The following is a 20,801-nucleotide window of genomic DNA, read 5'->3' as shown; positions in this document are numbered from 1 at the left end:
TACAATAAAATTAGGTAAAAAGAATTAGGTGAAAATATATAGAATATAATAAAGTAGATTACAAAAACTATTGGAAATTTGATTGTTTAAAAAATGTTAACTTTCAACAGTTGCCCTTTGTGCATGAAAAAAGGCAACTGCATTCGATTAGCATCAAAGTTCACCCCGACTTGCCCCCAAAAAAAAAAAATCATGCAATCTACATTCAGAAGTTATACCTTACTTATTCCATAGACTTTCATAGATTTCAGTTGTATCATCATTTGTTATCAGAAACAGCTGAAAAAGTCACAGGCCACTAATGACACAGTAACTAGCAACAAAGGAATGAGTACAAATTGAGTATTAAAGACATTACTGAAATAGCCTAATAAAACATCTGCCAAATGTATGCAATTAACAGAGATTAGTAAAACAAAGCTACTGTTCGTCATTAAAAAGTTAGCTTCAAAAGAAATAACATTGAAAACAGATACTCATAAGTTAAGGAATAAAGGACTTGCCATAAAGTTGATGCTTATAGGACAAAAATTATTGACAAAACCATTTAAGGTAAATAGGTTAAAAACTAAAAACTAAAAATTTAACTAAAAATAAAACAAACATGTGCATAATATGGAGAAATTTTAACCCATTTCTTAAAAACAATACTTGGCATTTGAAAAAAAAAACCTTAAGACAACACATACTTGTAAATTCTGAAAACTCAAATGATCAAAAATAAAAAAAGCATTGAAATTGAAGTCGTCTATTTATTTCATCAATCTGCATAATGAAATCTACTATAATATCATACCATGTTGCGAACTGTTAAATATTAGGCAGTTATTTGACATGCTTACCATTCAGACAAAACTGAAAATCGCTTTTCAATGTACAAAATATTTGAAAATGCATTCAAAAAGTTAACATATTATTCCACAAACAATAGATGTAAAAGTACAAAATCAACAAATTCATCTGACCTGTCATGACACATACAAAAAGAATGCTTTATTACATGAAAGTATGAAGAGGTGCACAAAGAAAGAAAAAGAAATATGTACATAAGGCAAGATCCTGATGAAGAATCATCACCAATATACTGAATACTGCATTACACGCGTCCTCTTGTTCAAGATAAATAAAAACAAATGACAAATTCTTTACTGAGGATCTGCACTTGCTGCTGCAACTATGCCATGCTGCCGGAGCTGGTTCCTCAATATCTGATTCTTAGATTTCCAGTCTTCAACCTTAAAAAAAAGAACAATAAACAAAACTATCAATGAAAACAAGCCTTAGCAATAAAGACAAAAAAGACAAGATATACACATTGTTAAAAACCTATATAGAAATTTACTTTATTATGACTACAAATTACATTTTTATTTATTTATTTATTTATTTAGATCTTGGACATTTTTACAAACCTCGAGAATAAATTAACCTGTAAAACATTTACCTCTAATTTAAATAAAAGTAGAGCGGCATGATGTTGGAAAAATTCGACATTGGAAAAATTGTGTGTGTTCTGCAATATATAGTGTGATATAAATACAATTTCACCAGATGGTTTGAATAGATCTATTAGGAAAGAATGAATTGATTTAGACTGATTTGTGATTATTTTGGATGTGAATCATGTTAAAAAATATAACAAAAGTCGGTGCAATAGCCTAGTGGTTAGTGCTGACATATGGCGCAGTAGCACTTCAGGGTGTCCCGAGTTCGAATCCCGGCTTGAGGATATTTCCCTTTCCTACCAACTCCCACCACCCACACCCACACACACACCCACACACACACACACACACCTTCCTCTCCCACTTTGTTTCTTGTCTAAAATACTGTCTTATCCTCTCAATTAAGGCAAAAAGGCCAAAAAATAAATTCTTCACAAAAAATGTATATATACAGTTGAAGTCAGAATTATTAGTCCCCCTGAATTATTAGCGCCCCTGTTTATTTTTTTCCCCAATTTCTGTTTAATGGAGGAAAGATTGTTTCAGGACATTTCTAATCATAATAGTTTAAAAAACCTATTTCTAATAACTGATTTATTTTATTTTTGCCATGATGACAGTAAATAACATTTTACTTGATATTTTTCAAGACACTTCTATACAGCTTAATGTGACATTTAAAGGCTTAACTAGGTTAATAAGGTAAACTAGGCAGGTTAGGGTGAATAGGCAAGTTATTGTATGATCATGGTTTGTTCTGTAGACTATCGAAAAAAAAATTAGCTTAAAGGGGCTAATAATTTTGTCCCAAAAATAGTTTTAAAAAAAATCAAATATTATATTGTATATATTGGGAATTTAATATATTGGGAAATATTTAAAAAATCAAAAAAAATCAAAAGGGGGATAATAATTCTGACTTCAATTGTGTGTGTGTGTGTGTGTGTGTGTGTGTGTGTGTGTATATATATATATATATATATATATATATATATATATATAGATAGATAGATAGATAGATAGATAGATAGATAGATAGATAGATAGATAGATAGATAGATAGATAGATAGATAGATAGATAGATAGATAGATAGATAGATAGATAGATAGATAGATAGATAGATAGATAGATAGATAGATAGATAGTTAGTTAGACAGACAGACAGACAGACAGACAGACAGACAGACAGACAGACAGACAGACAGACAGACAGACAGACAGACAGACAGACAGACAGACAGACAGACAGACAGACAGACAGACAGATAGATAGATAGATAGATAGATAGATAGCAAAGAAAAAATTACAGCTACAGTGCTTATGTCTCTTTAGGGGAGTCAAAGAGTATATTCAGGTAATAATCATATGCAAAATAACACTGTATAGCAGAGCTCACTAATCTCATTCCTGGGGGGCCGGTGTCCCTGCAGGGTTTAGCTCCAACTTGCCTCAACACACCTGCCTGGGTGTTTCAAGTATACCTAGTAGGACCTTGATTAGCTCATTCAGATGTGTTTGATTAGGGTTGGAGCTAAAATCTGCAGAACAACAGCCCTCCAGGAACGATATAGGTGACCCCTGCAGTATAGTCTTCATTGTATAAATCGGTAATAAAATAAACCTTTATTAAAGTTACAATTTCTTGTGCCTGAATGCAGTCACAGGCCTTATAAACATATGCAGATAATAAACTCTGACTCTATTATGGTTAAAATCCACAAATCTCATTATGGCTCTTGATCAAATGCAACACTAATATATAAATTTAACACTGCAGATGCTGCGATGTGACTATTGCACACATTGCTATATCGATGCTAAAAGGATATTTTGTGCAGCATTATAAAAAAGTTTAAATTAATTTAGTTTGTCACTGAATCCAATAAAATACCTCTTGTCGTAACAGCTGGTTATCCATCCTCAACCTCTCAATGCTGTTCAGCTCATCTCCTAACCGGCTGTTACTTTGTCGAAGCTCTTGAATGTAATCACAGGCCTTTGATAGGATCCCACCTTTACTCTTTAATAAAAACAGCAGCAAAATCAAATATGATCCGGAACTTTCTACTGAAACAACTACATTAATAATTATTTTATCATTATCAGTGAACACATGCCTGTCCAGTTTTAGTGGAGTCGATGGTGCAGTCTGGAATTGTTTTTGAGAGCTGAACAATCCAGTTATTGATTTTGTCTCTTCTTCTTCGCTCAACTGTAATATATAAAAGAAAACACTCAGAAACAACTCACATAAGCAACCGTCTAACACTTTTTTTTTTTTTAAATCTGAAAACTGGACACCCTTACCTTCATTGTGCTGAGCTCGTCTTTTCTCATCTCTTGAAGTTCTCGGACCCTCCGATTTGCTGCACATATTAAAATATCAGTTATAACAACTGTTTTTGTTTAATTGAACAGACATCAGTGTATTGGCGCATGTAGCTCAGTTAAGTACATTATGTATTTTTTGTTTTTAGAATTGTATGGGATGCAAATAAAGATAGCAAAATAGCATTAAATGAAAAGGAAAAAAAAGCAATAAATGAGGAGTGTTTTAAGAGGCTGATAAAGGCAACATTACGCATTGTAAGCTTGTGTACGAGGTGCAATAGACCTCTGGTTGGCTCCGGTAAGGACCTCCTGTGGGGACATCATAACATACAACTGACCTAAAGCAGGAACAAAAAAAACAAATAAATAAATAAATATATTTCAAAAATCCTCAATCAGTCTGATTTATGCACAAAAATGCAACAACTTTATTTTAAATATGGATGCACTAAAATCTGGCTACCACTTTGCAATTAATGGAGTATATGCACAGCTAGTGTTTTTCAACCAATGATAAACTTCCGGTGAAAGCTTAATGTGGCTATTCAATTTTACAAGGTTCCTTTTACAGAATCGATGTTGTAATGTAATTACAATACATTCAGTTAAATAGACTTAAGCATTCATTTAATTATTTAAGCGTAAAACGAGATGAAAGACTGTGTAATCACTAGCAACGTTAAGTTTAGCAGGCGAGCACAGAAAGTCCATTGAAAATACTGGGGTAAAATAAACTAATATTTTAAATACATGGTGTGGAAAAATGGAATTTAATGCAGTGCTTCTTGTCCGGTCTGAGACCCACTTTATATTGTTTATCTATCAGGCAGTGAAGATCACTGATTTTTAAAGAAATCACACCTTAAACGTGTCAATTTTATAATGGAAAGACAGTCCACTGGAGGCCAGAGGCTGGCTGGGAGATGTTAAAATTCTGTGTGCAGATCCCCCATTTGCGTGAAATGTTCCGTTCTTATATTAATGTCAACAGTCCAAGCAAAAATGGAAGGCAATTGTCACACTCTAGTTCTAATTTTGGTTTTATCCATTTAATCACAGCTGAAAATTACCACCTGAGATCTGCTTAACCACCCACACTACTGTTATGACATTCCAATCCAGTGTTTATGTAATTGCTAACAGTGGGGAATATTTGGTGCACTGTTGTTTAATTTTGATTAAGAAAACTGACATGTCAACATTTGTGTATTATGTGTAAATGACTAAGAAAAAAAGCATCCAGTATTAATACTAATAATGTAAAGTAATACATACAGCCTAATCCTCAAGTCAGCTACTTTCCCACAATCAGCAGATTTGTCTGTAATTTATAACACAGGGCTTCCTTGGCATTGGTGGATTTTTTACTGTTATACAGTAGAGGTGCTTCTAAAAATACAGAATCTATTGATGAAGCAAAATGAGAAACAGAAGCATTGGTTATATCTGTTTAAGATACAGTAACTTGTTCATTACACATTGTGTACTGCTTATCAAATTTTGCATCAAATCGACAAAAAAGTATATTGGTCAAGGTATACAATTTATGACTTGATAATCATTCTAAATCGTTTACAGATGTAATTTTTAAACAAAACTGTGATTCTCTTTTTTTCAAAAAGTTGCTTTTTGTGACATTTACACATTCAGGTTTTGATAAGGCTATGAATAAATGAGGGTAGAATAATGCCGAGTTCAGACTGCATGATTTTATTCCTGATTTTGACTCGCCGACAGGTTTTGAGAAATCGCCGACAAATGCCTGAAATCACAATCAAATCAGTGCTCATGCTTGTGAGTGACAATCACACAGTATGAACTATCAAAGACGTGATGAGAGAACACCCATGAGATATTTAGCGTGCTAAATATCTGGAGCTGTTGGCGATTCAAATCATGTCATGTGAAATGAGTTTTGACTGAAAATAACATCGGCGATCGTCTATAGCCAATGAGAGAGCAGCATTCACTTGTGTGGGTTTACCTGCAGGCCAGTGGGAGGTTGGGGGAGAAGCTAAAAGCGCTTATTTTCGGTTTGTTTGACGTTTCATACGGAAAGTTAAAAAAGAAAGTTGAGGAGAAATTGCTAATTCCTTTCAAACACAGGTGAGCAAATGCATACATTTTCTACCCATTAAAGGATTCTTTCTCGTTATGTAGTTAATAACAAAAGATATACTAAGTGTTTTTGGCTGAGAGAGGTAGTTTGGATGAAGTTGTCGGCAATTCTTCCTGTTGTAAAGTCATGCAATGTGAAATCGCAAGTGTTTGTGTTAGTTGGAAATGAGCAAAATATTTAAATGACCTTGCATGTATTTAGGCCTTTTTACATATAAGAACTGAAAGTTCTGTGTTTTGGTCAATATGGCAAGTTTACCTTGCTTATTGCAATAAACAGTAGTTTACAGGCCTATTTCCTTATTTCCCTTAAATAAGTAATAGATTTATAGGTTTGCAGGTTTGTTTTAACCTTTTATGCATCAAATATGTGCTTCTTGATTCAGACATGTTGTTTCCAAATTGCATTGTTAGTCAATTTCTTACAATTTTTTTGCCTGTGCTATCTGTTCTGTAAAGCTGCTATTGGCCATGACATGTCCACACTAAATGGTTATAAGAGACCCGTTTAAGGAATTATATGCATCTCTAATTTATTCTCTTAGGCAAGGAGAGATCGCTACTTAAAGTTCATACTTAGAGGGAAAACGTGGTTAATTCATTATAAAGCTTGAAGAATCAGAATCAGAGCTCAGTATCAAACGATCACCATGACAAGGAATCGGTATTCTGTATCAGCTGCAAAAATCCTGATCGGACCATTCCTATTTATAATTATTATTATATATATTTGTTTGTCTCTCCCTCCTTGTTATCAGGCCATAAGACTACATATTAAGTTTTAGATTGTATTGAATGTAGGTTGTATTAAGCATTAAATCTCACAACTTTTTCATATTGTTTACATCTGTATAAAAAGAGTTTGTTGATGTACCTGCAGAAGCACTCTGACTGAGCAGAGCATCTGAGGCCTGAACACCTGTCACCATTGTGCCTGCAGTAGCATCTGAGATAGTAGCAGGATAATATGTGTAATGGGTTTCTGTGCCATCTCCCTCCAAGCCTTCTGACTGAGAGAAAACAGCCTGAAAAACATACAAGTCATGATGAAACTAGATGCACTCATGTTTGTTTAGATTTATATATGACCGGTTAGTAATAAACAGATCTCCACCTGCGTAACCGGCTGTGTTGTGGCAGGAAACCCAGTCACTACACTAACAGCTGTTGTACCATCAGGTTGAGCCTCTAGCTGTCCATCTGCAACCTGGATTACTCGGTATGTAACCTGAAGAAAATGAAGAGAGTAAATTAAGTTATGCAATACAATCTTCGAAAACTAAGCTAGTCTGTAATGCTACCCTATGTAATTAAGAGAGGTCACTGATAAATGCTTTTCAATATTACTGCAGAGTTAAAGCTCCCTTCATGTGTTATAAAAATTAACACAAATACTAGTTTCCTAGTCAGAAATTGGATTTTAATGGCTTCTAATATGTTATAATATACAACTGGGAAATAATAAAGAGAATATTTTATTACTAGAATTCACAAATTGGGCTGTCCACAAATTTTTCAATTTTTTATAAACAACAGCTACATTACCGCACACTGTCATTACATTTCTGCACATTTATGAATATAAACAACTATGGATATAAATAATAAACATAATCTAGAAAAATTATCCAATTCCTGTTATACTTCTACCTGTTATATTCCTGTTAGAAAAACAAACATCTTTGCGAAAGATTAAGTCTTTAACTTGAAACAAATTGCTAAGAAAATACAATAATATTGCACAGCAGAATGTCCTTTTAAAAGCAATAAAAATACAAATTTTATTTTTGAAGAATAGTTACAAATTTTAACATTCCATGTTTAAATAAAAAAAGAAATGTAAATAAATTTGAGAAAAAGTAAAACTTATTTGGCTCATGCTTCATGATTTCAATGAACTGGACATACTTTTACTAAAATTTGTATTAAAGTTGTCTTAAATTTAAAAGAATTCTGTCATGATTTATGCACCCTTTACTCTGTTCAAACCTGTTTGACTTTCTTCTGTTGACCACAAAAGAAGATATTTTGTATAAAGCTGGAAACCTGTAACCATTGACTTCCATCGTAGGAAAAACAAATACTATGGAAGTCGGTGGATAAAGGTTTTCTTCAGAAATGTAATTTTGTGTTCAACAGAAGACAAAAAAACTAATAAAGGTTTAGAATCATTTGAGGTTGAGTAAACAGTGAGTAAATTTACATTTTTGGGTGAACTATCATTTTAAAAGGACTTATGGTCTGGTGTAAATGCTGTTAACATTCAATCTGATGAACACTGTTCCATGTGACCAATTAGATTGATCTGAACCTAACATCTAAAAAGGACAGAACTGTAAAAAAAAAAAAAAAAACTGTAAACCTGTTTTTCAAAAGCATTGTACTGGTATATTTAGAAGCAAAAATGTATCTGTCTCAGCTGACCACTTGTGAAGGGACCACTGAGACGAATGTCACTACCAGGTGTAAACTGGGCAGTTCGCACAAACCGTTCCTCCCCATCTCCTACCTGCCCTGAGGGAGGGTACAGCTCCCCTACCTGCCCCCCAGCTCCCTCCGTCTTGAAAAGGTATTTAATCGGCTGGTCCGTGGAAAACGTAGAAGCAGATTGAATAGTTGTGATTGCTGATGGGTCTTCTGCAGTAGCAACTGCCCCTGCGACAATAAGACACATCAATTCTCCAAATATATTTTAAAAAACTCATAATGCTGCTTTACAAGTAACCTGATAATACCTTCTTCAATGACTGGAACACTGACATCAGGTTCAGAACTTTTCGGTTGTCTGAAAATACAGAAGTTTAGATTATTATGATAGAATAGTTGCATTACAATGGCTATAGTGTAACAAATACTCCTATCATTTATGAAGATAATAGTATATCATACAAACCCTTTCATCTCCACTGTCAGTATGTAACAAGTAAAATTTGTGTTACCACTTCTTGTTGTCTTATAAAATCTGAACTGGAAAGAGAGGAGTAATTTTAATAACAACATATTTGTAAAAATGAACATTTACTGTTGTAACGTTATTAACAGAAGTGTCCAACAGGAGTCACTCCTAACAATGTGTATGCACTAAGTTACTTACACTGGTTGTGCATTACGTTGCAGATATTAAATACATTAATAATTACCTTATTATAGGCACACGATGGCTAACTAAATAAACATACATGCATAAGCTATACATTTCAAAATGATTTCAGTTGAATGGGTAGCTAGCTAGCTAGCGCTTTGTGGCAAGCTTAGACAAATAACCGAGACTGTTTTACTTAAGTCGCATACGCAAATAAAAATTTTGGAGCTATATATAGCCATCATAAAAACAGAGTTGAAAAGAGCAAAAGAAACATGAGATTTAATTCACATCTCACCGTTTACTGATCTCGAGGCGTCTTGTTTACAACAGTAGCCGCAGCCAGAGGAAACGTACTTAACTGCGCATGCGCACAGCATCAACTCAAATATGTGTACCTCGATTGACATTACTGTAACAAGATATTTTATACTATTATTACGAACTTAATCTGGTTAGGTTGTTTAAAAAAGTAAATCGAGTCGATTTTATAGCAAGTGGATATAACAAACCAGCCCTTCACTTGTCGAACCACAGAAAACCCAATGTTTATGTTAACGGTAAATTGTTTCGGATTAACGTTACCTTGTTATTAAATTAAGTTATGTTTAACAAAATGTTTATTAGAGAGTCGTTTCGTGTTGTGGAAAGTTCGCCCGAAGAAAACGCTGGACGGTGCCCGTGGTTCGATCCCATGACGGGAGAGAAATCAACAGTAAGATTTTCGGAAGTAACCACTGAGCTAACCAGCGTCGGGAGATAGGGCGCAGCCAGTAAATATATAGCTGCTGCTTCCTGCTTGTTAGCCATCCATTACAGTTATAATGGTCTTATTGTTTCTCCTTCGATATTGTTCCTCAGGTAGGCATACTTAACATTTGTACTTATAACTGTTAAACAAGATTTAGCAACAATACGTTAGTTGCTAATTATGTGATACAAAGTAATAATAATTCTTATTTAATAGCTGATATAGTCTTTGTTAAAATACACTCCCGTTTTGAACATTATAAAAACTGTCCTTAACGTTACTTGAATGTTTACTTAAACAAATGGCTAACGTTACTTAATAAAAGTTTCGTCTCACTTAACGTAGGGTAAAAAGATAAAGACCCTTTACTGTAAGAACTTGTATTCTAAAAAATAACAATAAAAATAATATATATTATTATATTATAATGTTATATGAAAATCCCAAAAACCATGTCTTACTTTCCAAATGTAAAAATGAGGTTCATGAGATTATATTCAGGCGCTATACCAAAAACATCCACTAGGTGACACCCAAATCAGTGGATTTTTAAGTCTCTTATCCACTAGTTTCTTTTGTAATAACAGCAAATATTGAACTGACTGTAAGAATTGTTGAATAAATGATCACAGCCTTGAACTAAACAGAGTGTGAAACAATCAGTCATTCCAGTGCTTAATTTCTGAAATATATACTGTATTTAAACAACATCATTTTTTCCACCACTGCAAACTTAACGATGAATACAAATACACCCTTGGCTATCAAAATAACAAAGATGAAAATGACAAATGCTAATTTTGAGACGTGTGAATACCGCACAAAGCAGCAAAAAATTGCATGACATTCAGATAATAAACAACACACAGACACAAAATGATTTCATCATGATGCATGCACTGCACACTTAGAAACGTGTTAACTAGGATTATGGAATTTGGTTTAAGGCAAGGCACAAATGCCCTTATATGAAGAAACATATAAATGCTAGTAAATGATAATGAATTTGTCACATCTTATATGTCCCTGCTTTATAGCTTTAATAATATTTTATCAAAATTTGATGTCTGAGTTTGCTTTTAAAGAGCTATGCATTTATAAATAAGTTTCTTGAAAGAAAAGAAATGCTATTGTGTAAAGCAATCCTGAGACACGTGTGTATTCTCCTCCCGATTTGCATTTATGTGGTCGCTCTGGAAGCACAAAAAAAGGATTAATCTGTTAAAAGTTGAAGGATATTGGCCAGGCAACATTTAAAATACCACATTTTTAGTTGCAAATATTGTATAACTTAAATGTGAATGCAAGAGAAAAGAACACATCTTTTATTTATTACATTTTTAACTAAACAATAATCAATAATTAAAAAAAATAATTAGAATGGACTAAAGGAAAATTTCACCCAAACATTTTTTCTTTCATATAAGATTATTCCTTCAGCTAACAAAAAATAATGGTTTTAAAGTAAAGCACTCCAATATGTTTTTTTAATCTAATGCAAGTGCACAGGCTCAAAGTAACACACAGGCCAAGCTGACAAATCAGGGCAAGTGAAACGATTAATATATATACATTTTCAGATTTTTTTTTATTATACTTTTTACATAAAAATGCTCACAATGGTCTCACTTTGTGATGCAAGTTTGTAAGAAGATTTAGTCCACAACCTATCAAGGGATTTATGCGCGTTGGGTAGGTGCCTAGGGTCATCGTAATTACTTTGAAGCTGCCTAATAATGCATTTATTTTTAGTTACATTTTAATGTGAATCGAAAAATGACATCAAGAAAAGAGAATCGAAAAACGTGCATCAAGCCTGTTCACTTCCATCCTCAAATGTTTTCCTTCAAAAGCTTAATTTCTCTTCAGCTGAAGAAAAACAAAAGAGCCCTCCCATCTCAGTAATCGTTCCCTTCTATTAGTGGCATGTCAAAACTATTAAATCCTAATGGAAAATATGTGAAGAGTCCAGATGCAAAAACCTCTAAGTGCCGTCTGAAAAAATGGGCAGTATTCTCAGCCTTCTTTGTTTACGTTGAGTTATTTAACATAGAATATTATGAAAAGGACTTATTATTTTGCTATAAAAGTGAAATTACAGAAATTACACACAGGAGCCTGATATAAATGCCCATTTAAGAAGAACATTTCAGACGGCATTTAGAGGTTTTTGCATCTGAACTTCTCATGTCCTGATTTTAATGGATAAAATTTGTATTTGCAGTGGAAACCATTTGACTTTCTCTAAGATTTTCTTCTCTTGCAGGGTTGAGATATTATGGATTTAGAAGAACATTCCAGGTTCTTTTCAGAAAGGATACATCTTGAATGGCCTGGTTATAAATCTAATTTTTGGGTGAAATTTTCATTCATGTTTTATTATTTATAAAAAAAAATATTTTAATTAAAACAATCACCAACCTTTTTTATTGGCATGGTTCACAGTGATTGTCCTTTCTTCCAGAGCTGATCTCCGTGACAGAATACATATGTAAATCTTGGTCTTGTTATGGTAAATGGTAATGTGGTCATCATTGATAGTGTGTCGACACTCTTCAGACTGTGCTGAGCTGCTAACTAGAGTTCTTCTGTCTCCCTCAGCATCATACAGGTTACAGTGAAAGGGCGTTTTATCACTTTCACAACGTGGGTAAAAACATCTAAGCGTTAGGCTTTGGTTTGTGTTGACACATGCTGTGAATATTCCATAATCTTGTTTCGTTTTCGAACAGACATCTGTGGAAGACAAAAAAAAGTATTGTCTTTCCCCTCTTAAAGTGCATACGATTTGAATGTGTGGTCAAATAAACACTATTGCTCTCCAGCTAGCGATTATAATGATGCTTATTTTAACACATTTTTGTTATTTTATTTTTTGTTTACTTTTATTATTATTATTCACGTTGTTATTTTTAATGTCTTATACTTGTTGTATTTCTATTATTCTTGTTTATGTAAAGCACATTGTGTTGGTCCTTTTCACAATAACGTCACTTCACTTTTCCCTATGGGCATTGCAGTGTACTTTTAGTTCCCGTTTACCTTTGGTAAATTAAATACTTCTCTGGAAAATGTACAACTGAAAATATTGACATTGCACGTTGTGATTTAAGACTATTAAAGTATTGGGCATGTGTCCAAATGCTTCACTACTGAACTGCTTTCTGAGTTTGAAAATGATAGTTTAAATTATTAAGAATAGGAATAAGCTACCAAGGGAAGTATATGTTAGCAACCTTTTCACAGATCAATTAAGTTTATTTAATTTTTATTTTGTGTATTCGAAAATTGATTCATTTTTACTTTGATGCTGCTTTGAATATAAATGTATTTTATCTGTTTTATGTAAATGTTCAAGCATGTGTAAAATTCTTTATTAAATCTTCACATTTGCCTGATAAGTATGTCGTCTATAAATGAAATCAGTTTCATTACTTTTTTATTGACTAATCTATTAATGTTTTGTTTAGTTTCTCCATTTGAATGAATTAAGACAGTGTCCTGCCATCACCTACTGGGTGGATTTAATTTGATATTAGTATTACCGTTTATTTAATAACGTCACAAATAATTCTAGAACCTAATAATACTGAATTAAAATGCAGTCTTCTTCATGTTATTGTTGCATCTATACATTTTTATAGTTTAATTTGATTAATAAAAGTCACAAACAACATTGGTATTCTATTTCATTTAATTTGAGTATTATTCATTCATTAATTTTCTTTTCGGCTTAGTACCTTTAGTTCCCTTTGGGGAAACCAGAGCACCCGGAGGAAACCCATGCATGCCAATACGAGGAGAACATGTTAACTCCACACAGAAATGCTAACTGACCCAGCAACTTTCTTGCTGTGAGGCAAATGTGATACCCACTGCGCCACAGTGCTGCCCAATTTGAATATTAAATAGACATAAATGTTTTATTTATGTCTTTTTTCACTTGATTTAAAGTAATTTAAAAGGAAACCTGGCTATTTTGTAAATTTTCTTAGGTCTCTCACCTTGAATGCAGAAAACAGCCACGAGTCACAGTCTAAATGTATCTATTATACAGATAATAGCCACGAGTCATGGTCTAAACTTATCAGATAATAATATGTATACAGCTGACTGGGTGAGTTTTCTAGGAGGAGTTCTGTGTAGGCGGAAATAAGGATACACTGCGAAACCGGAAGAAAAAGGGAATGAAATGTGTTATAAGTAAACTTGCCATGCCTAGTGTTTACAATTTATCAAAAATAATCCAGAAATTAAGAAGGCTTGTTTATTTTAATATAATAAGTGTTTCTGCTGGTTTTAAAATTGAACAATAATAATAATCATCATCATTTAAGGGTAAAACAATGTGTTAATTTAATACACAAATATACAGTTTTGCAATTAAGCATCAATCTCCATTAATTTTTTCTTTATTTGATAAAATATACCTTAGTGTGACATTCAAACCCTCAAACCACATGGAAATCAATTTAAACTAACCACACTGCAAAATAAGGCTTTAATATTATTTTTTTGGGCTGGTGAAATAAGCATTTTAATACTTAAAAAAAAAAACTTTTATCTTGAAGATTAAATTAAGGTATAAGAAATGAAAAGGCGTGATTTGTTTCTTACCTGAAAACAGGAGGATGGCAATGATTATTTCATAATTCACATGGCTCCCTGTGCAGGACATTAAATCAGCTTTAAATACTAGTAGTTTATGTTGAATAGTTCATTTCTATTCATACACATTCAACAGTTGTTCAACAGTAAACAACCCAGTAAACATCTTTACATTTTTGTCATTTGGTCATCACACATGCTAAACAACAATATAGATGTCACATACTATTCTTTACACAAACATTTAGAGTTACCTATATGTGTTTACACATTTTTATTAATCTAAAACTTTAACAAGTTGAAAGGGTAAAAGATTTGTTAAAGAAAACAAGTCGAAAAGTCTTACCTTTATTCATTGTTGGTTGAATGTATGTTCTATTTGTGCGAATATAAAGCTACAGTACATCAGCTGTATCAGAGATTGAGAAATGTTGTGGGCAGAGATCAAATGAGCGACATCAATGGTAATGGGATTTTGGTGAGCTTTATAGCTTTCGTTTGGGTGTGCCGGAGGTTAAACGCATTCGTTTATGCAATATAACACAATAAGGAATCCATTATCACAGTCCATTAACATGGCTTTTACATGTGCAGTAACAGCATACATTATGGATGTAATTAATTTCCGGGTACTAGTTGTTGTTGTGGTTTCAAAAATTGAAATTATTCCTTAATTCAGTCAAGAGATCCCATTAAGATATTACTCCTGTATCTCTTTTTCCAGTAAGATCTGGTTATGACGGCACCACATAAAAGTTTCATACAAAGACTACAAATATAATAGAAATATCACAATTTACATATCCACAAATCATTATTCATAATCATAAATCAGTTCTTTAGAACAGTATATAAAAGATGATTAAAAGTATTCAGAGTCGGCAATGTTGCAAATGTTTGAAATAAACATGTCTTGATTGCTTTATTTGTATACATAGAAAGGCTTTAAGTACATAAATATTGCAGCTATTGTTAACTTTCACGGTGAAGCACGAACCGTAACTTAACACTATAAGACATGATTATGGTTGTGGCTTTAGTTTATTCAATATTAACTCTGATGATTCAAATATTTTTCTTTTCCAGGTATGATGGTTCACAGGCACGAAAAAACTTGGTGATTGTGCACATTAAACTCTTATCAGGATTCACAGCTGATACATCAGTGGTGTGTTTGACTTAAGTGATTCATTATTAGATTCGCTGTTTGGATTCACTGTGAACCTTTAACCTCCTAGGGCTTAGTGGCCACATACGTGGACAGCACATTTTAGCTCTTAAGTGGCTATTTAAAATACTTTGAATGTTTTATATTTTGTTACAGACATACAGTTTCATCTTGCAACTGGTTTACAGCATATAAAAAGTCCCAAACACAATTTTTAACTGTCCAAAATGGGCAAAAAAATTAATTTGAGTCACTCATTAGACACAGCAAAGTAAAATTAACAAAATGCGCTCTGGCGCAAAAAAAAAAAAACAAGGGCACAAATCACTGCAATACAAATAGCTCAATACAGTTGTTAGCTCTGAATCTGCCAACATGACTGGGCCTTCAATTCGATTTATAATACAGTCAAAAGGTGTTTAGACATCACTCTGACAGTAGCATGAATATTCCCATTCAGCAGCAACAGAAATGATGCGGGCACACTAACAATCTGAACGAGAATGAACACACACAAATGCTCTTAAATCAAATTCGCCGATTGATATATATATATATATATATATATATATATATATATATATATATATATATATATATATATAATATATATATATATATATATATATATATATATATATATATATTGTAACGAGCAATTATATGCCACGTCGCCCTGGTCGCAAATTTCACCCAGCTGGACCTTCATCAAGCCAGGATCGGACACAGCTGGAGCTCATCAAGCGGAGAGACATATAAGCCCAACCTACGCCAGGAGAAGATGAGCTTCATTCCTTCTATGACTCCCTGTGCTAATGCTTGTCTCTCTGTCTCTCCTTAGCGGACTCCAGCTAGTGACGATCCTGCACCCGACTACTCACCGTCCTTCACCTACTTCCCGGAGCACCAGAGCACCTCACCCTAAAGAAGAGCACCTTTTACAGCACATTCACTTTGTAAATAAAGCACCCTCCGGGGACTTGTCTGTAAACTCATCCTGTTGTGCCGCTGTTTTCCCTCTGCCTCGCTACAACTGGTGGAGAATGCGCGCTTTTTCAGAGGGAAAAAAATTCAGCACTTACCAGTAAGAAGAAGTAACCACTGAATTTTCTCTGTTTTTCTTCTGTTTACAGACAGGCATCCGCTCTCTCTCTCACTCACGCTCTCTTACTCGGCTGTCATCCCCTCCTGAGTCATGTCGATCGAAGAGGTAGTACGCCATCTAGCGGAAATCTCAAGAAGACAACAAGTGATAACTGAACAACTCACCGCCAGACAAGACCGTATGGAACAACAGCTCCGCCAAGCGGCCGGTTCCAGCCAGTTCTCTGAGGTGAGCGCCCATAGATTTATCACAAAACTCAGCGACCTGGATGATATTGATGCTTACCTGCACACCTTTGAGGTAATTGCGGAAAGAGAGAGATGGCCGAAGGAAAGTTGGGCGAGGATGCTAGCGCCATTCCTGACTGGAGAAGCTCAAAGAGCTTATTTCGCATTAGAGACACCGAAAAATGACGACTATAAAGCATTAAAAAAGGAGATACTCGCCAGAATGGGACTCTCCAATATAAGCGCAGCACAACAATTTTCTCAGTGGTCCTATGATGACAAACAGCCGGTTCGGATCCAAGCAGCCAACTTATCCAGATTGGGAAGATTATGGTTGCTGGGAGGAGATACAACCGCAGTCCAGGTCGCTGAGAAAGTAGTCATTGAAAAGATGATGAGGGCGCTACCCAGACGGCTCCGCACACTTACCAGCATGAGGAACCCCGACTCGCTGGCCGCTTTGGTGGAGGCGGTAGAGCTGGCGGAAGCTCACGTGGCCCGGGAGACTGGGGAGAGAGCGGCTCTGCCACCCCGGAGGGTAAATGCACCATGGCGACCGGTGGAGGGCACAACACGACCAGGCAGCAGACCGGCGGTCCCCAGCCCAGTCGACGAGCCGATGCCCACAGAGCCAACAACACTCTCGGCCCCGGCCTGGACGGCAGGGTGCGTGGTACATCGCAACGTCCCTCCCGAAGCTCCCACCCGAAAAGTATGTTTAGACGGGAAAACACAGACGGCCACACTGGATACAGGAAGTGCAATAACACTGGTCCACCCAAACACATTAAAATACCATCAAGAAGGGAAAGGTCGAATCCCGATTACATGCATACACGGTGATACCCGCCACGTACCCGCCCAAAGAGTCACCATAGCGACGAAGTCGGGAAGCTGGCGCATCGAAGTAGGAGTGGTTCCAGATCTTCCAGTACCCCTTCTTCTGGGTAGAGACTGGCCGGGGTTCGATGATCTCCTCACCCATCATCAGGCTCGATCGGCTCGTACAAAGAAGAACAGCAAGGGACGGGCTCAACGGGACCGCCAACCAGCGCTGATGGCCACCGAGAGCGACAGAGGGGGTGAGTCATCATCGGCTAACCTGTACTATGATCTTTTCCAACAGATTACCGCAGGTGGCGATTTCGGGAGAGCACAGCGTGAAGACGAAACGTTGAAGCACTGCTGGCCACAAGTCCGGATCATAGACGGTAACGAACGGTTTCCCAGCCCTCACCCCCTCCCACATTTTATTGTACAAAATGGTCTGCTGTACTGTGTCGCAGAGAGGCGGGGGGAAACAAAGACGCTATTGGTCGTCCCGAGGACCAAAAGGGAGACGGTTCTGGAACTGGCACATACTCACCCGATGGCAGGACATCTAGGAGCAGCCAACACGATCAAAAGGATTAGAGATCGTTTCCACTGGCCCGGGTTGGATGGAGAAGTCAAGAGGTATTGTCAGGCATGTGACATCTGCCAAAGAACGTCTCCCCAACGACCACCCCCCAGCCCTCTGATACCATTACCCATCATTGAGGTGCCCTTCAACCGCATTGGCATGGACTTGATAGGGCCTTTGCCGAAGTCGGCCCGGGGACATGAACACATCCTTGTCATCCTCGACTACGCCACCAGATATCCAGAAGCGATACCTCTGAGAAAAGCCACGTCATCGGCAATCGCTAAAGAGCTGTTTTTATTGTGCAGCCGAGTAGGAATACCAGCAGAGATACTGACCGACCAGGGCACCCCATTCATGTCCCGGTTGATGGCAGACCTCTGCCGCCTCCTAAAGGTAAAGCAAATAAAAACCTCTGTTTATCATCCGCAGACTGATGGCTTGGTGGAGCGCTTTAACAAGACGCTGAAGCAGATGCTCCGCAGGGTGGTGGCAGAGGATGGGCGCGACTGGGACCTCATGATCCCGTACGTGCTTTTCGGGATCAGAGAAGTTCCCCAAGGATCTACAGGTTTTACACCTTTTGAATTGCTGTTCGGCCGTCAACCACGAGGGCTATTGGACGTGGCTCGTCAAGCTTGGGAGCAAGAGCCAGCCCCACAACGGTCAGTGATTGAGCACGTACGGGACATGAGAGGACGTATAGAGAAAGTCATGCCCATTGTCAAGCAACATCTGACCGAAGCCCAGCGCGCCCAACAGCGATTATATAACCGGCCCGCCCAACCCAGAGAGTTCCAACCAGGGGACAAAGTAATGATCCTGATACCTACCACCACCTCGAAGTTCTTGGCCTCTTGGAAGGGGCCATATACAGTGGTAGAAAGGGTAGGGCCGGTAAACTATCGAGTCCGTCAGCCGGGACGAAGAAGAGAAGAACAACTTTACCACATCAATTTGATGAAGAAATGGGTTGCAGCTCCAGGTCATCTAGTTGCCTTCTCAGAAGAAACTTCTCCCGTTGTCCATATAGGTGAGCAACTCTCACCGAATCAGAAGGCGGAGCTGCAAGCCTTGGTCGGTCAGTTCAGGGATGTGTTCTCAGAGAAACCGGGCCGAACCACCATCATCCAGCACGACATCATCACCCCACCTGGCACCATCGTCCGGCAGAGGCCTTATCGAGTACCAGAAGCTCGCCGGCTGGCTATCAACGATGAGATCCAAAAGATGAGGAAATTGGGAATCATCGAACCATCTCGTAGCCCGTGGTCCAGCCCCATAGTGATGGTCCCCAAACCCGACGGCACCCTCCGCTTCTGCAATGACTTCAGGAAGCTGAACGAAATTTCCAAATTCGACGGGTACCCCATGCCTCGGGTGGACGAGCTGCTGGATCGGCTGGGTGGAGCCCGATTCATATCCACGATCGACCTCACCAAAGGCTACTGGCAACTACCACTAAGTGAAAGCGCCAAGGAGAAAACCGCCTTCTCCACTCCCGGTGGGCACTGGCAATACCGGGTTCTTCCCTTCGGGCTCCACGGGGCTCCAGCAACATTCCAGCGTATGATGGACATCCTGCTGAGACCCCACCAGCCGTATGCAGCAGCATACCTTGACGACCTAATCGTCCACTCCGAGTCATGGGAAGAACATCTATCCCGGTTGCGGAGGGTGCTCCTTGATCTTCGTAGGGCTGGGCTCACAGCTAATCCCAAGAAATGCCACCTGGGTCTAGCAGAAGCAAAATACCTCGGTTTCCACATCGGTAGAGGTCTCATACAGCCACAACAGAACAAGATCAGAGCACTACAAGAAACTCCACAACCCACCACAAAGACCCAGGTACGTGCATTTCTGGGGTTAGCGGGCTACTATAGATGTTTCATTCCCAATTTCTCATCCATAGCCAGCCCGTTGACAGACCTGACCAGAAAGGGGCAGCCAGAGAAGATACAATGGAACAGGGAAGCAGATGGCGCGTTCCAAGCCCTGAAGACGGCACTAACATCTTCTCCGGTACTGCACGCACCTGACTTCGGCTGCCCCTTCATCCTACAAACAGACGCTTCCGACTCGGGCCTGGGCGCGGTCCTCTCCCAGGTCCACGGCGATGAAGAACACCCCATCATGTACGTGAGTCGGAAGCTTACCCCTGCAGAGACCCGGTACGCCACGGTGGAGAAGGAGGCCCTGGCGATCAAGTGGGCAATCCTGGAGCTCAGATATTATCTCCTTGGCAGAAGATTCACCCTGGTGACCGACCACGCTCCACTTCAATGGATGTCAACGGCGAAAAATAACAACGCTCGAGTCACCAGATGGTTCCTGTCGCTCCAGGATTATAACTTCACGGTACAACATCGAGCCGGGGCCTCCCACGGAAACGCCGACGGGCTCTCAAGGCTATGGTCAGGATGGGCAGGTCTGTCAAACCATTCTACCCCCCCTCACAATACTCTACCTTTTCTCCGCAGGACACCCAGGACCAGGACGACGCTAAGGGGGGGGGAATGTAACGAGCAATTATATGCCACGTCGCCCTGGTCGCAAATTTC

At 37.5% G+C, this 20,801-nt stretch overlaps 2 protein-coding genes and 1 long non-coding RNA gene across 41 annotated transcripts in view; all 3 read right to left on the bottom strand.

Annotated features, from left to right (window-relative positions):
* Positions 1-20,801, bottom strand: part of LOC101886227 (ovostatin) — a 370,063-nt gene that overhangs the window by 310,791 nt on the left and 38,471 nt on the right. The window lies entirely within an intron of this gene.
* Positions 733-9,365, bottom strand: usf1 (upstream transcription factor 1). Of its 39 annotated transcripts, none has more exons than XR_015508397.1 (12): positions 9,278-9,344; positions 8,791-8,864; positions 8,633-8,682; positions 8,407-8,552; positions 7,012-7,125; positions 6,772-6,922; positions 5,055-5,183; positions 4,030-4,117; positions 3,756-3,814; positions 3,566-3,660; positions 3,340-3,468; positions 733-1,235 (listed from the first exon to the last, which is right to left on the bottom strand). XR_015508397.1 is itself a non-coding variant. In NM_200296.1 (11 exon segments), coding segments are annotated over 10 exon segments (930 nt in total). In that variant the 5' UTR covers positions 8,799-8,859; positions 9,278-9,365; the 3' UTR covers positions 733-1,145.
* LOC101886465 (uncharacterized) lies at positions 10,406-14,758 on the bottom strand. The gene is made up of 4 exons (NR_170086.1): positions 14,685-14,758; positions 14,348-14,395; positions 12,152-12,466; positions 10,406-10,923 (listed from the first exon to the last, which is right to left on the bottom strand). It is a non-coding gene; the product is annotated as an uncharacterized LOC101886465 (long non-coding RNA).

Source organism: Danio rerio, chromosome 15 (genome assembly GCF_052040795.2).
Source record: "Danio rerio strain M-AB ecotype USA chromosome 15, GRCz13ab, whole genome shotgun sequence".
Taxonomy (NCBI): domain Eukaryota; kingdom Metazoa; phylum Chordata; class Actinopteri; order Cypriniformes; family Danionidae; genus Danio; species Danio rerio.
Note: the sequence above shows the minus strand (reverse complement) of the source record. Positions and strands in the feature narration are given on the sequence as shown.